The 12,245-nt window shown below is 49.8% G+C and overlaps 1 protein-coding gene across 1 annotated transcript in view; it reads left to right on the forward strand.

Moving 5' to 3' along the window:
- The window catches only part of PDE9A (phosphodiesterase 9A), a 121,194-nt gene that overhangs the window by 39,744 nt on the left and 69,205 nt on the right, over nucleotides 1–12,245 (forward strand). The window contains exon 4 of the mRNA XM_030806192.1: nucleotides 3,394–3,437. Coding sequence (XP_030662052.1) covers nucleotides 3,394–3,437 — 44 coding nt within the window. The remainder of the gene's footprint in view (nucleotides 1–3,393; nucleotides 3,438–12,245) is intronic.

Below are 12,245 nucleotides of genomic sequence, written 5' to 3' on the forward strand. Positions count from 1 at the left end.
CTCTCCACCGGATGAGCTCTGTGCATGCAAGGCCAGTATTCTCGGCCATTCTGGCTTAGAGAAAAGCTTTCTATATTCCAGAATGGCTCCAGGCCTCTCCTCCTCCTATTAAATGTGTTTTAAAAGAGATCTTAGAGCCCAGGCAGTTAGATCTTAGAAAAAGACAAATACAGTAGAAGCTGGAGGCAAGCTTATCCTTTCCAAAGAGGGAGTGCTTCCTGTGTTAATTTGTTGTTGAAGAGCTTGACGAAGATTCAGCTCCATTGAGACTGAGCCAAGAGTTGACTCATTCATGGGAGCAACATAACGGGTTGTGAGAAGCCAAAGGATTAAGCATCTGGGAGCCAAGACTGATCTTGAGTGGCCCAGAAATGCAACCCAAGGATCTTGGGCCCAAGGGCCGGGAAGGTTTCTGAAGCCTCCTGGAGCATTCACAGAGGCTCCCTGTCCATCCACTTTTCCCTCTGCTGCTGATGTGATGGCTTCTGCCCTCAGCTTACCAGACTCCTCGGAGAGGAGTCTGAATAGGTTGAATGGGCTTGAAGGGGGCTGGACTCCATTTGGGTGGATGAGCAGGCCCAGTGCCCCTGTATGAGGGCAGGGTGTCTTGGTAAGCCTGTTTTTGTGTCAGGTCCCCAGGGCACCTTCCTCTGAGTCTCTCGCATGGGAGAAGTTGCTGGACACGCCTCTCGGGCTCTGTCCCCGCTGGCACTGTGTGGGATCCATGCTGTTTTCCCTCCAGCCCTTGCCCCACCTCCTGGAGCCCTTCTCTGCTCCTGGTCACTACCCGCCCCCCACCTCCAGCACTAATTTTCTAGGGACAAGGGGCAGGGGAAGGAGGAGAAGAAAGAGTCCTTGCTGCCCCTCAGAGGAGACGCAGGAGAAGAAAATCGGGGAGGAGTGGGGAGCCAGGGTGGCAGGAGTGATGGCAAAGCCCCTTCCTGCTGCCCACGCAGGTCCTGGCTTTCTCTCCACCCACTGCACCATCTCTAGGGCTGCTCTCATGGCGGGAGCCGGAGAGACACTGAGAAGAGGAAGGAAGGAGGATCCAAGAGGAGCCCAGCACACCCGGCTTCTCTGCTGCCCACCCTCCACTCTGTCCTCCCAGCCCGGGCTTTTCCTAGGCAGCCCCGGCATGGGTCCTTACTGGCCATACTGAGGCCATCAGCAAAGCACCTGGCCTCTTTACGCCTTGGGCTCTGGGTCTGTAAGGTAGTGATGCTGAGGTTCCTGGAACAGCTGGGCACCGTGGACTTGCCCAGCTGAGCACAGGCATCAGGGGCTAGAGGGGCCCCAGTCCCGATGACAACCGAGTGCCCTCTCGACGTGGAGAGCTTGGAGGACTCTGCTCTGCACTTCGGGCCACGCTTCAAGCCCAATGCCTCTTATGACTGAGTCTCTGGGGAGAAATGAGCCCTCCAGTGCCAAATGACCCACCACTAACAGGCCTTTCGAGGCAGGGCCTCTCCTGAACCCACGCAGGCACGTGGTGGAGATGAGAGGGTGTGGGCTCACTTCTTGACGTTCTGTGTGAGTGGGGTCATTCATAGGGTGAGGCGAGAATCAAGGGGACGGAGGGCCCTCTAGTCCCCAGCACTTGGGCTCAGCTGGCAAGTCCACAGTGCCCAGCTCTCCCGGGAACCTCAGCCTCACCGCCCTACAGACAAAGAGCCCAAAGTGCAGGGAGGTCGGTGCCACACAGGTTTTATTTTTTCACATTATTGGTGTTTAAAATTGTAAAGATTTTCCACATTACCTGTAACCATCAAACCACATGTATTGCCCCCAGTTAATCACCATGAACAGCTTGGTGTGTATACCCCTCCATATTCACTGTGTTTCTTCTTCCAGAAATGAGCTCATTCTCTGTATATCACTCTGTAACTTGTTGTTTTTACATAGTAAGGAGTCATGGGCGTCCCGCCAGGTGAATACTTGCATGCTTGTCTTCATCTTCTTAACAACTACCTGACACCGCAGTGTCTCAGTCTGTCTGAACTTAAACAGCTAGACATTGAGTTCTCAGAGTCTGGAGGCTGACGTCCAAGATGAGGGTATGGGCAGGTTCTGTTCCTGGGGAGGCCTCTCTTCCCGGCTTGCAGACAGCTGCCTTCTGGCTGTGCCCTCATGAGGCAGAGCAAGAGACAGCTCTGGTGTCTTTGCCCCTTGGAAGGACGCCAACCCCATCTGGTAGGCCCCACCCTCAGGAACTCCTCCAAACCCAGTCACCTCCCAAGGCCCCACCTCCTAATCTTACCCACTGGGGATGAGGGCTTCATTATATGAATTCGGGGTGGGAGTGCCTCAGCATTCAGACCCTAGCACCATGGGACCACTAATGTGGCATCCTGCCTGTGGAGAGATGCGCAGACTGAACCATCCAGACAGCACAGTGGAGCACGCTCTTTCAACCCACCTGCACCTGACCACAGTGGGCACTCAGGAAGAAATGGGTAGAGCGACTGAATGAATGAATGAGCAAGTCAAAGACATGAACACATGACATCTGACTGTCTCCCTGTGTGCTCATGTTTCATTCTGACACATCCCTCCCTAAATTCATCTGCTGACACAAAGGATCTTAACCGGTGTTGCTACACTGCTTTCCCCAAGATGTGGCAACCAACACCCCACCAGCAACACCTGTGACGTCTGCCACCGTGTGTCCTAGTAGCACCTCTCTTACCAGGTTTCCAAATGTTGCTAAACTGCTGGGTCAAGGAATAGCATCTCCCTGGGGTTAGCCTCCCTTGTGTGGATTTTTTCTTACTCTTCTTGGCCACTGCCTGTTCCTGGTCTATGCCCGTTCCATTGGCTGCACTGTCTTCCTGCCTCTTGGCCAGAGGCCGTCGTGTGTCAGTGACAGAAACACTTTGGCTGTCATATGCACAGCCAGTATTCTCTCCCCGTCACGCTGGGCCTCATGGTGATGGGGGGCGACATCACGGAGATCCCAGTGCATTTTCGACTTCGTCACTGTCACCATCCTCTCTTGTTCGTTTGGGGGATACAGTCACCATCAGCTCAACAGAGCAAAAGAGAGGGAGGCCACCTGCGTCTGCCAGGTACCGAAATGGGTCCAGGCAGCTGCCAGAGTCTGACGTTTCCAACTTGGGATCGACTGGGATCGGCAGTCGTACCCATGACAACATTTATTTAATTGACCAAACACGAACATTATAGAGGAAGTTGATCGTTTAAATGATATACTTGAAATCCATCTGAGTAAGGAAGCTGAGAACAGTCAAAGAAGCTAATTTAAAAAATAAAAAAATAAATAAAAAAACCACCTAATCCGCTGAATTCTAATCACACCGAGTGCTTATCTCTCCTGCCAGACATACAGCGAGCGCCTTGCCGAGTCTCATGGTGGCACTGTCTTCTCTTTTGCAGCACTCCCTACAAAGTGAGACCTGTGGCCATCAAGCAACTCTCTGGTAAGGCCCTGCTGTCATTTTTTAAACTAAAAGAAAGAAAAAGAAATCTTGATAATCCCTGGGATAAATCCCTGTGATAAAATATATACTAGTTAAGCATTTGAATCTAAGCATTTGAAATGTATATTAGTTAAGCATTTGATTCTAAGCATTTGAAATATATATGAGTTAAACCTTTGAAGCATTTAACTATATGTTAGTTAAGCATTTGAATCTGCGTTTGAAGCCGATACCATTGCAGAATCTGAAACCTTGTACTACTGTAAGGGCTCTGCGTTTCTAACCCCAGGGAGAATAGCATCTGCCTGGGGTTAGCCTCCCTTGTGTGGATTTTTTCTTACTCCTTTTGGCCACTGCCTGTTCCTGGTCTATGCCTGTTCAATTGGCTGCACTGTCTTTTCCTGCCCCTTGGCCAGAGGCTGTCCCAAGGACTTTGCAGATGCAGGGCGGCATCCACTCTCATCTTCCTGGCCCAGCACCTGTCCTCCCCCCTCTACTGTGAGTTGCCAAGGCAGGCATTTGTGGCCCCTGGGATGCCTTGGGGTGCCTCATACAGTCACTTGGGCCACTGTGTTAGAATCCTTTTTCTTTTTTTTTTAAGATAGAGTCTGGCCCTGTCGCCCAGGGCTGGAGTGCAGTGGCACGATCTTGGCTCACTGCAACCTCTGCCTCCCAAGTTCCAGTGATTCTCCTGCCTCACCCTCCCAGGTAGCTGGGATTACAGGCATGCACCACCAAGCCTGGGTAATTTTTTTGTATTTTTAGTAGAGATGGGGTTTTGCCATGTTAGCCAGGCTGGTCTCGAACTCCTGACCTCAGGTGATCCACCTGTCTCAGCCTCCCAAAGTGCTAGGATTATAGGCGTGAGCCACTGCACCCAGCCTAGAATCCCTTTTCCATTTGATTTTTATCTCTTTTATTGATGTGTGATTTATACATCATAAAATGCCATTTAAGTGCCTATTTTGATGAGCTTTGAAAAATGTGTACACCCTTGTAAACATCACCAAAATCAAGACATTTGCACCACCTAGAAAAGCTCTCTCTTGCTCCCTCCAGTGTCTCTCAGTCCACAACCGACCTGCTTTCTGACATCATCCATGAGATTTGTCTTTCCGAGAATTTCATATATAAGAAATTACATGGTACATGTACTCTTTTTTGACTCAACATAATGTTTTTGAGACCCATCCGTGTGCCGTGTGTAGAGACAGTTCATTGCTTTGTATTGTTAAGTGGTATCCCATGGTGTAGGCTGTACCGCAGGGCATCTTCCATTCACTGTGGATGGACATTTGGGTTGTTTCCAGTCTGGGGGCTTTTAAGAATAAGGCTGCTGTGAGCATTAAAGTGCAAGTATTGGTGGAAACGTATATTTTTATATATTTTATTTCGCTTGGCTAAATACCTAAGATACCTATAACCTTGCCAACTTTTTTATACAGTTAAACATATACTTAACCATCTTCCCTAAGAGGGGATAGAAGAGTCTGTAGAGTGTTCCCCAGTCTGGGTTTGTCTGACGTTTCTCTCACGACCAGCCTGGGTGTGGTGGGTTTTGGAAGGAATATGTGGGGCGCATGACAGCCAGGTAGGACCACGGACTTCTCCACTGCAGAGTTACTGTTGGTCTCCTTCCCTGCTCTTCTTTAAAAGCAAGTCACTAAGTCCAGCCCACCCAAACAGAGGAGACAAAAACCGAGGTTCGTTTTCTCTGCACAGATATTCATTTGCTCCAGCACCGTTTGTTGAAAAGATGATCTTTTCTCCCACTGAATTACCATGACACCTTTGTGGAAAATCAATGGGCCATATATGTGTGAGTCTTTTTCTGGACTCTAGATCCTGTCGTGTGAATTTACATGTCTTAAAACAGAAGCACACCGTCTTGACTACTCTAGATAAATAGTAGGTCTTGAAATCAGGTACTCTAAGTTATCTCTGGTTTCTTTTTTCTTTTTCAAAAATGCTATTGCTTTTATTTTCAAATAAATTTTAGAATCAGTCTATGCATTGCTACCAAAAAAACAGTCTGCTAGGATTTTGACTGAAGTTGCATTAAATATACAGAACAATGTGGGAAGAATTAATATCTTAAGAATGTTGAGTCTTCTGATTCATAAATATGGTCTATCTCTCCATTTATTTGGGTTTCCTTTAATGTTTCTCAATAATGTGTTACCATTGTTAATATGAAGTACCTAAATAAGTATTGATAAATACATCACTATTTCATGTATTTAATGGTACTATAAATTGATTTTTTTTTCATTTCAGTTTCCAGTAGTTTTTAGTTTATAGGAATTGGCTTTTGTATGGGACCTTGCTAAACTCATTTATTAGGTCTAGTACCTTTTTGTAGATTTCCTGTGATTCTATAGATGATTTTCTTATAGTGCTGGTCTTCTGACAACAAATTCCTTCTGCTTTTGTCTGAAAAAGTTTTTCTTTGCCATTTTGCTTTTTTTTTTTTTTTTCAAAGAGAGAGAGAGAGATAAAGTCTCTCTCTGTTGCCCAGGCTGGAGCGCAGTGATCCAGTCATAACTCACGACAGCCTTGACCTCCCAGGCTGAAGCAATCCTCCCTCCTCAGCCGCCCAAGTAGCTGGGACTATAGGCACACACCACCATGCCCGGCCAAGTTTTTAAGTTTTATAGGGACAAGGTCTCACGATGTTGCCCAGGCTGGTCTCAAACTCCTAAACTCAAATAATCCTCCCTCCCTGAGATTACAGATGTGAGCCACCATGCCCGATTGACAGGGTTTTTATTTCATCTTCATTTTGAAAGGGTATTTTCTTGCCATAGAGAATTTTAGTTTCACAGTTTTCCAGCACTGTGAATATGTCTTCTCATTGTATTTTAGCTGGTAGAGCTTCTAATGAGAAGGCTGTGATGTCTTATCTTTGTTCCTCTGTGTGCAATGTGCCTTTTTCCCTCTGGCAACTTAAGATGTTTTCTTTATCACTGGTTTGCAGGAATTGGATTATGATGGCCTTGGTGTGGTTTGCTTTCGGTTTAACCTGCTTGGTGTTCATTCATCTTCTTGGAACTTTGGGATCATATTTTTCATGAAATTTGGAATTTTTTCTGCTCTCCTCTCTCTCCTTTCCCCTGGGACCCTAATTACCTGAATGATAGACAGCCTGAGAGTGTCCCTGACCCACTCACACTGTTTCTTTCCAGACCTTTTTTTCTGTTTGCTTTACTCTTCTTAGACTTTTCTGTGACGTCTTCCATTGCACTGGTCTTCCCTCCTGCAGTATCTAGTCTGCCGTTAATCTCATTCAGTGAAATTCATTTCAGATGTTGCATTCTTCATCCCTAGGAATTCTGTTTTCTTCCTTTTTCGTATCTCCCATTTTTAGATCTCCCTCATTATATGCCTCATTATGTTTATGTTTCCTGTAAATGCTTATACCTCATTATAATTCCGCTTCATGCCATTGTCTGCTAGTTTCCTTCTCTCTGCCATATCCGAGTCTGTCTCTGTTGATTGATTTATCTCCCAGGTATGGGTCATATTTTTCTGATTCTCATGAATCTAGTAGATCTTGATGGAATGCTAATCACAGGAATGCATACTGGTTCATCATCTGGTTTTGTTTCTCCCAGTTAGAGTGTTGGGCTTTGCCTTGGCAAGCAGTTAAGTTACTTGCACATCAGTTTGAGGCCTTTGAGCCCCACCTTTAAGTTTTGTGAGAATGGTTCTAGAGGGCCCTTACCCAAGGGATCGCTCAGTCCTATAAGACATGAACCCTTTGGGGTCTCCCCCAAACTCCTGGCTGATCACCAAATTCCACTCTGGCTGTTTAGAGTGCAAATGTTTGGAGATGAGAATGAAAGTGCCAGGGCGTTGAAGGTCGTTGCAAGGATGCTGGCTTTTATGCTGAGTGGAGTTGGCAGCTGTTAGAAGGCTTTCAGGAGAGGAGTGACATCATCACAGTTGTGTTTTAAACCTTGCTCAGGGCGCTGGGTCGAGATCATGAAAGGGAAGTGGCAGCAAAGGTGGAGGCAGAAAAATCTGAGAGGAGGCTGTTTTTTTGGGAGGAGACGGAGGCCCAGGCCAGGGTGGGGGCCATGGAGGTGATGAGGAGTGCAGGTTCCAGCAGGTTCTAAAGGAAGAGACAAGCTTTTTCCTAAGTGGAAGCGGGATATAGAGACCCGTCCGGGGCTTCTTTGACCTGAGGACTGAGCGCCACGGCCCAGGGAGGGGGTTTGCTGCGGGTGGGCTTGGCCTGCTCATCAGACATCAGGTGCATGAGGAGCAGGCAGAGTCAGGGCAGGCGGCCTCTCGGCTCTCAGCTCCCAGTGGATGGTGTTGAAGTCTGGGACTTGGTGAGGCCAGCAGGGAGTGAGTGAGCGCCAGCAGGAGGGGCCAGGCCTGAGCTGGACGGAGACCGAACCCATCCGTGGGAGAAGGACGCTGGTGACTGGACACCATTGGAAGCAGAGGGGAAGCCATGAAGCCCTGGAGGCAGGAAGAGGCAGAGGCGGGCCAGGCATGGGTGGGGTGGAAGCAGGAAGAGGCAAAGGCGGGCCGGGCGTGGGTGGGATGCTGCAGGGCTCTCGCAGGCCAGTGAAGACGGGCGAGATGGCTATGCTCAGAGTTAGAAGAGCATCGCTGGGAGCAGAGGAAAGAGGGATTTCTGTGTCACTTGGGGGCCCATCCAGGACCAGTGGGAGATGGAGTTGGGCTCATTAAAGGAAAGAGGTGAACAGAAGGAAGTTGGAACCAGCTGTCCTAAGGCCGGAGCTGCTCCTCCCTGGAGACTCTGACAAAGGCTGCTGGCCTTGGGCTGTGCGGGCGCCCAGTGGCTGAGAGATCGGTGCCCTCTGCAGCCCTCCTGGAACTTGGATCCTAGGAGCCACAAAGGGGCTTGAAAAATAATCCGTCCTGAGAAACACAAAGGCTCACATTAAACTTCGCGTCGTAAAGTTTTGAGTAAAAGAACAATAAGGGGCATGTCCTCTAAAGGTGCCAGGATGAGAAAAAGCAGAAAACAGTGCTGCACCTCAGGCTTTGCACCGTCTCTACAGAGGGTTGGGGTTGGTTCGGGAGCATTCGGCCCAGGCTGTGACCTCCTCGAGAAGGTCGTCGGGGCTCAGGCTCCCGCCAGCCCTCACGGCAGCACGAGGCCGGCACGAGACAGATGCTTCAGGTGTTTGTTGAGAGCTGCACACACTTCTGCTGGGCTGGGCAAGACTTCCCTCTTCAGAGAGGATGAGCGGCCACGTGGAAGGCCAGGCTGGGTGTCCCTCCAGGCCAGCCGAGGAGCACTGCGCTTATTCTGCAGTGAGGAGTCACTGGCTCTCCAGGGGCGCTGCATTTTCCCAGCAGCGTCAACCTCTCCCACATCTCCGTAGTCACATCCCGGCCGGGCTAACACCACCTTTCCCCACCTCTGGGTGCATGGAGATCCCGCTCTCCAAATAGGCCAGTGTTCCAGGCTTTTCTTTAGGAGACAAAGTTGGTGTCAGGTAGACCCCCCCACCCCTCCAAACACACACACACACACACACACACACACACACACACAGCTTTCCTGAGAAATTGCGTTTAGAGAACATTTTTTCCATTTGGGGTTTGTCCTTAGGAATTCTTCACTCTCTCTATGGCAACAACCTTCCCTCTCCCATCCATCAGCCTCGGGTCCCAGAGCCACTGAGCCGTGGCCCAAGGTCAGGAGTTAGCTCTAGCAATGCAGCCCTGAGTTCTGGCCTGTAAGCAGCCCCAGGTGCCCTTGAATCAACAGACCACATTTCCAGTGGCGATAAAAGACCCTTAGAAAAGGAAATGGGAGCTGTTTCTAGACTAGCACAAGGCTCAGGGGATGGGGGGTTGGGGGCAGGGAGGCCCACACCACACAGCCCCACACCCAGCCTTTCCCGAGGCCCTGGGTTCCTCACTGATTCTCAGCAGGTTTCAGTAAATGCCTCTAACGGGCCCGGTGGAACTGTGCAATGCAGAAACGCCCCAGGGTTTTGCTGTTTTGCTACTTAAATATTCAGGAAGTAGTAAAGAGAAGAGTGTTATCAAAAACATGACTTTTCATAGAAAAGGAAGAATAGGCCAGCCCTGGCCTGGGTCCACAACCCCAGTGTGAGCTGCAGAGACTTCTCTGGAGCGGTGAGCAGCTCCTGCCAGGAAAGAGCGTGGCACAGCCTCGTTCTCCAGCGTAGACCAGAAGGAATGGCCCGTCCGTGCGAAGGTCTGTGTTCACCAAGCATCTTCTGTAGAAAAATGCTCCCTTTGCCTGATCATGGGAGGCAATCACATGGATAGAGCATTTCTCCCTTTTGTGACTAAAATAAGGGTAATAGCAACTACAAAAACCACGACACAGGCTTCTCGGCATCTTTTTATAACGATAGTGCTGATTTTTTGGAAAATCCTTGAGCCTCAATCACTTTTATTTGATGTAAGCCACTCAAAGCCAGAGTGGTGTTTTCCAGATTATAAAACACAGATCTCAGCTGATGGCGGCTGATGGGTGTCCCCCGAGTGCCCTCGGCTGCCAGGAGCTGGCAGGGGTGATGCCTGTGATGAGGACTGAGCGCCGTGATCACAGCATGTGGGAAAAGGACAGGGTCTCACCTGGCCTGGCCCTCCCTCAGCGTGGCAGGTCGCGTGGGTCCGTGTGATCTCATGACCATATCAAGGGGATTGTGTCTTTTTGACCAGAGCATTAGGGAAAGCGTGCTGCAGTCATACGCCAGGACAGCCCCCCATGGCCTGAGTCCTATAGGAGAGCCAGGGGCTGTCACGATTTTCTTAGGCGCAGCAGCAGTTGAACCGTGCTGTCACACTTAACCCAAGTGATGACAGTGTCTTCAACTAGGACAGTGCTGCAGGGGTCTGGTTCTGCTTGTTCTCCTCCACATTCCTGCCTGCCCTAGGACCCAGGACCTTTCTCTAGTCATACACACACTGGCCAGCCTCTGCATCTGGCCCCGCGGAGACTCACATCACATTCTGCTTCCCTGGCCAGAGACCGAGGGTGACTCGGAGGCTTCCAGCTCCCAGCAGCTTTATTGGCGTTGCTGTTTCCATAGAAGGACAATAAAATGGGGCCATAAGGAGAAGCATCCGCAGAGTGCGTGCTTGAGCTTCTGCAAGCCAGAGGAGGCCGGTGGCCGGCAGGGTGGGCAGGCTGGCTGGCTGTGCCCCACGACACGCACGTGAAGAGGTTTTGGGGGCAGCTATGGAATCCCGGAGCTGCCCCCACATGACAGTTCCCCCAGGAGGTGACCAAATGCATTTAAAATCCAGCCGCAGTCCAGATAAAGATGCACCGTAACTGTAAAACACACACCAAATTCTGAAGGCTTAGTATGAAAAAGAATATAAAAATCTCAGTCATTTTTATATTGATTTCATGTTTCCTGGTTGAGATGTCATTGATGTAATATAAAGCCCACCATTTTAAAGTGTACAACCTCAGCTAGGCATGGTGGCTCACGCCTGTAATCCCAGCACTCTGGGAGGCTGAGGCGGGCGGATCACCTGAGGTCAGGAGTTTGAGACTAGACTGGCCAACGTGGTGAAACTCTGTCTCTACTAAAAATACAAAAATTAGCTAGGTGTGGTGGTGCACATCTGTAATCCTAGCTACTTGGGAGGCTGAGGCAGGAGAATCGCTTGAACCTGGGGGGTAGAGGTTGCAGCAAGCTGAGATCACACCACTGCATTCTAGCCTGGGTGACACAGTGAGACTCCATCTCAAAAAAAAAAAAGTAAAGTGTACAACCTCAGTCTTTTTTAGTGTCTTCATTTTGTTGTGCAACCATCACCACTATTTAATTCCAGAACATTTCCATCAACCCAAAAATAATCCCTGTACCTGTTAGCGGTCCCTCTCCATCTCCTTCATCCCCCAGCCCCTGGCAGGTCCTGTTCTCTGTCCTGTGCATTCTGGACCTTTCACATAACAGAATCCGTGGCCTTTCCAGCCTGGCTTCTTTCACTTTGCACACTATGTTCCAGGCTCCCCGTGTTGTGGCACATGACGGCTCTTTGTTCTTTTATGGCTGGATGACATTCCGTTGCGTGGCTGCGTCATGTGGCTGCATCGTGTGGCTGTGTCACGTGGCTGCGTCACGTTTGGTTCATCCCTTCATCAGCTGATGGACATTTGGGCTGTTTCCACAAAGGCTATTGTGAAAGATGCTGCTGCGAACATTTGTGTGCAAATTTTTGTATGAAAGATACATGGTGAAATGAGGTATTTTGAGGGTTATTGGATCAAATGAAATGTTAAAAAAAAATTTAAAGTCTAGCCGTCTTGAAGGGGAGGGCCTGAGAGAAGTGCTGAAAGTTCACAGCAGAGGATACAGGACGCTGCGGGTGTGCCAGGCTGGCCTGTCCAGGAGGTCCCTGCAGCCTGGATGGCAGGTCCCTTACCCACTAGTGGGTGCCTCCTCCAATCCCTGAGTCCCCCTGCCTGAGGACTTCCTCTGTGCGCAGCACACCAGGAAGTGCTGGGGAGGGCCTGCCCCAAGGTCAGTCCTCCCCAGTGAGAGGGAGCTGAAGGACAGGTGCCCAGCTTCTTTGCTTCACAGGGGGACCGTTCTCTGACGTCATCAATGCAGTTACTCAGAGGGAGGAGTCACCTGTGCATCAACTCACCCTCTGGGAGCTCTCTTCCCTTCCACGCCTCAATCCCCCACTCCCTCCCAGGGCTTCCTGGGCTGGCCTCCAAATGCGCCGCTAGCCCCCAGCTCCTTGTCTCCAGTGGGCTTTTGAAGATCTCAAACTAAGAACCTTAGACTCCAAGACAGGTCAAGCCCCCTGGCATACTCATTTGTC

This window comes from Nomascus leucogenys, chromosome 25 (genome assembly GCF_006542625.1).
Source record: "Nomascus leucogenys isolate Asia chromosome 25, Asia_NLE_v1, whole genome shotgun sequence".
NCBI lineage: Eukaryota > Metazoa > Chordata > Mammalia > Primates > Hylobatidae > Nomascus > Nomascus leucogenys.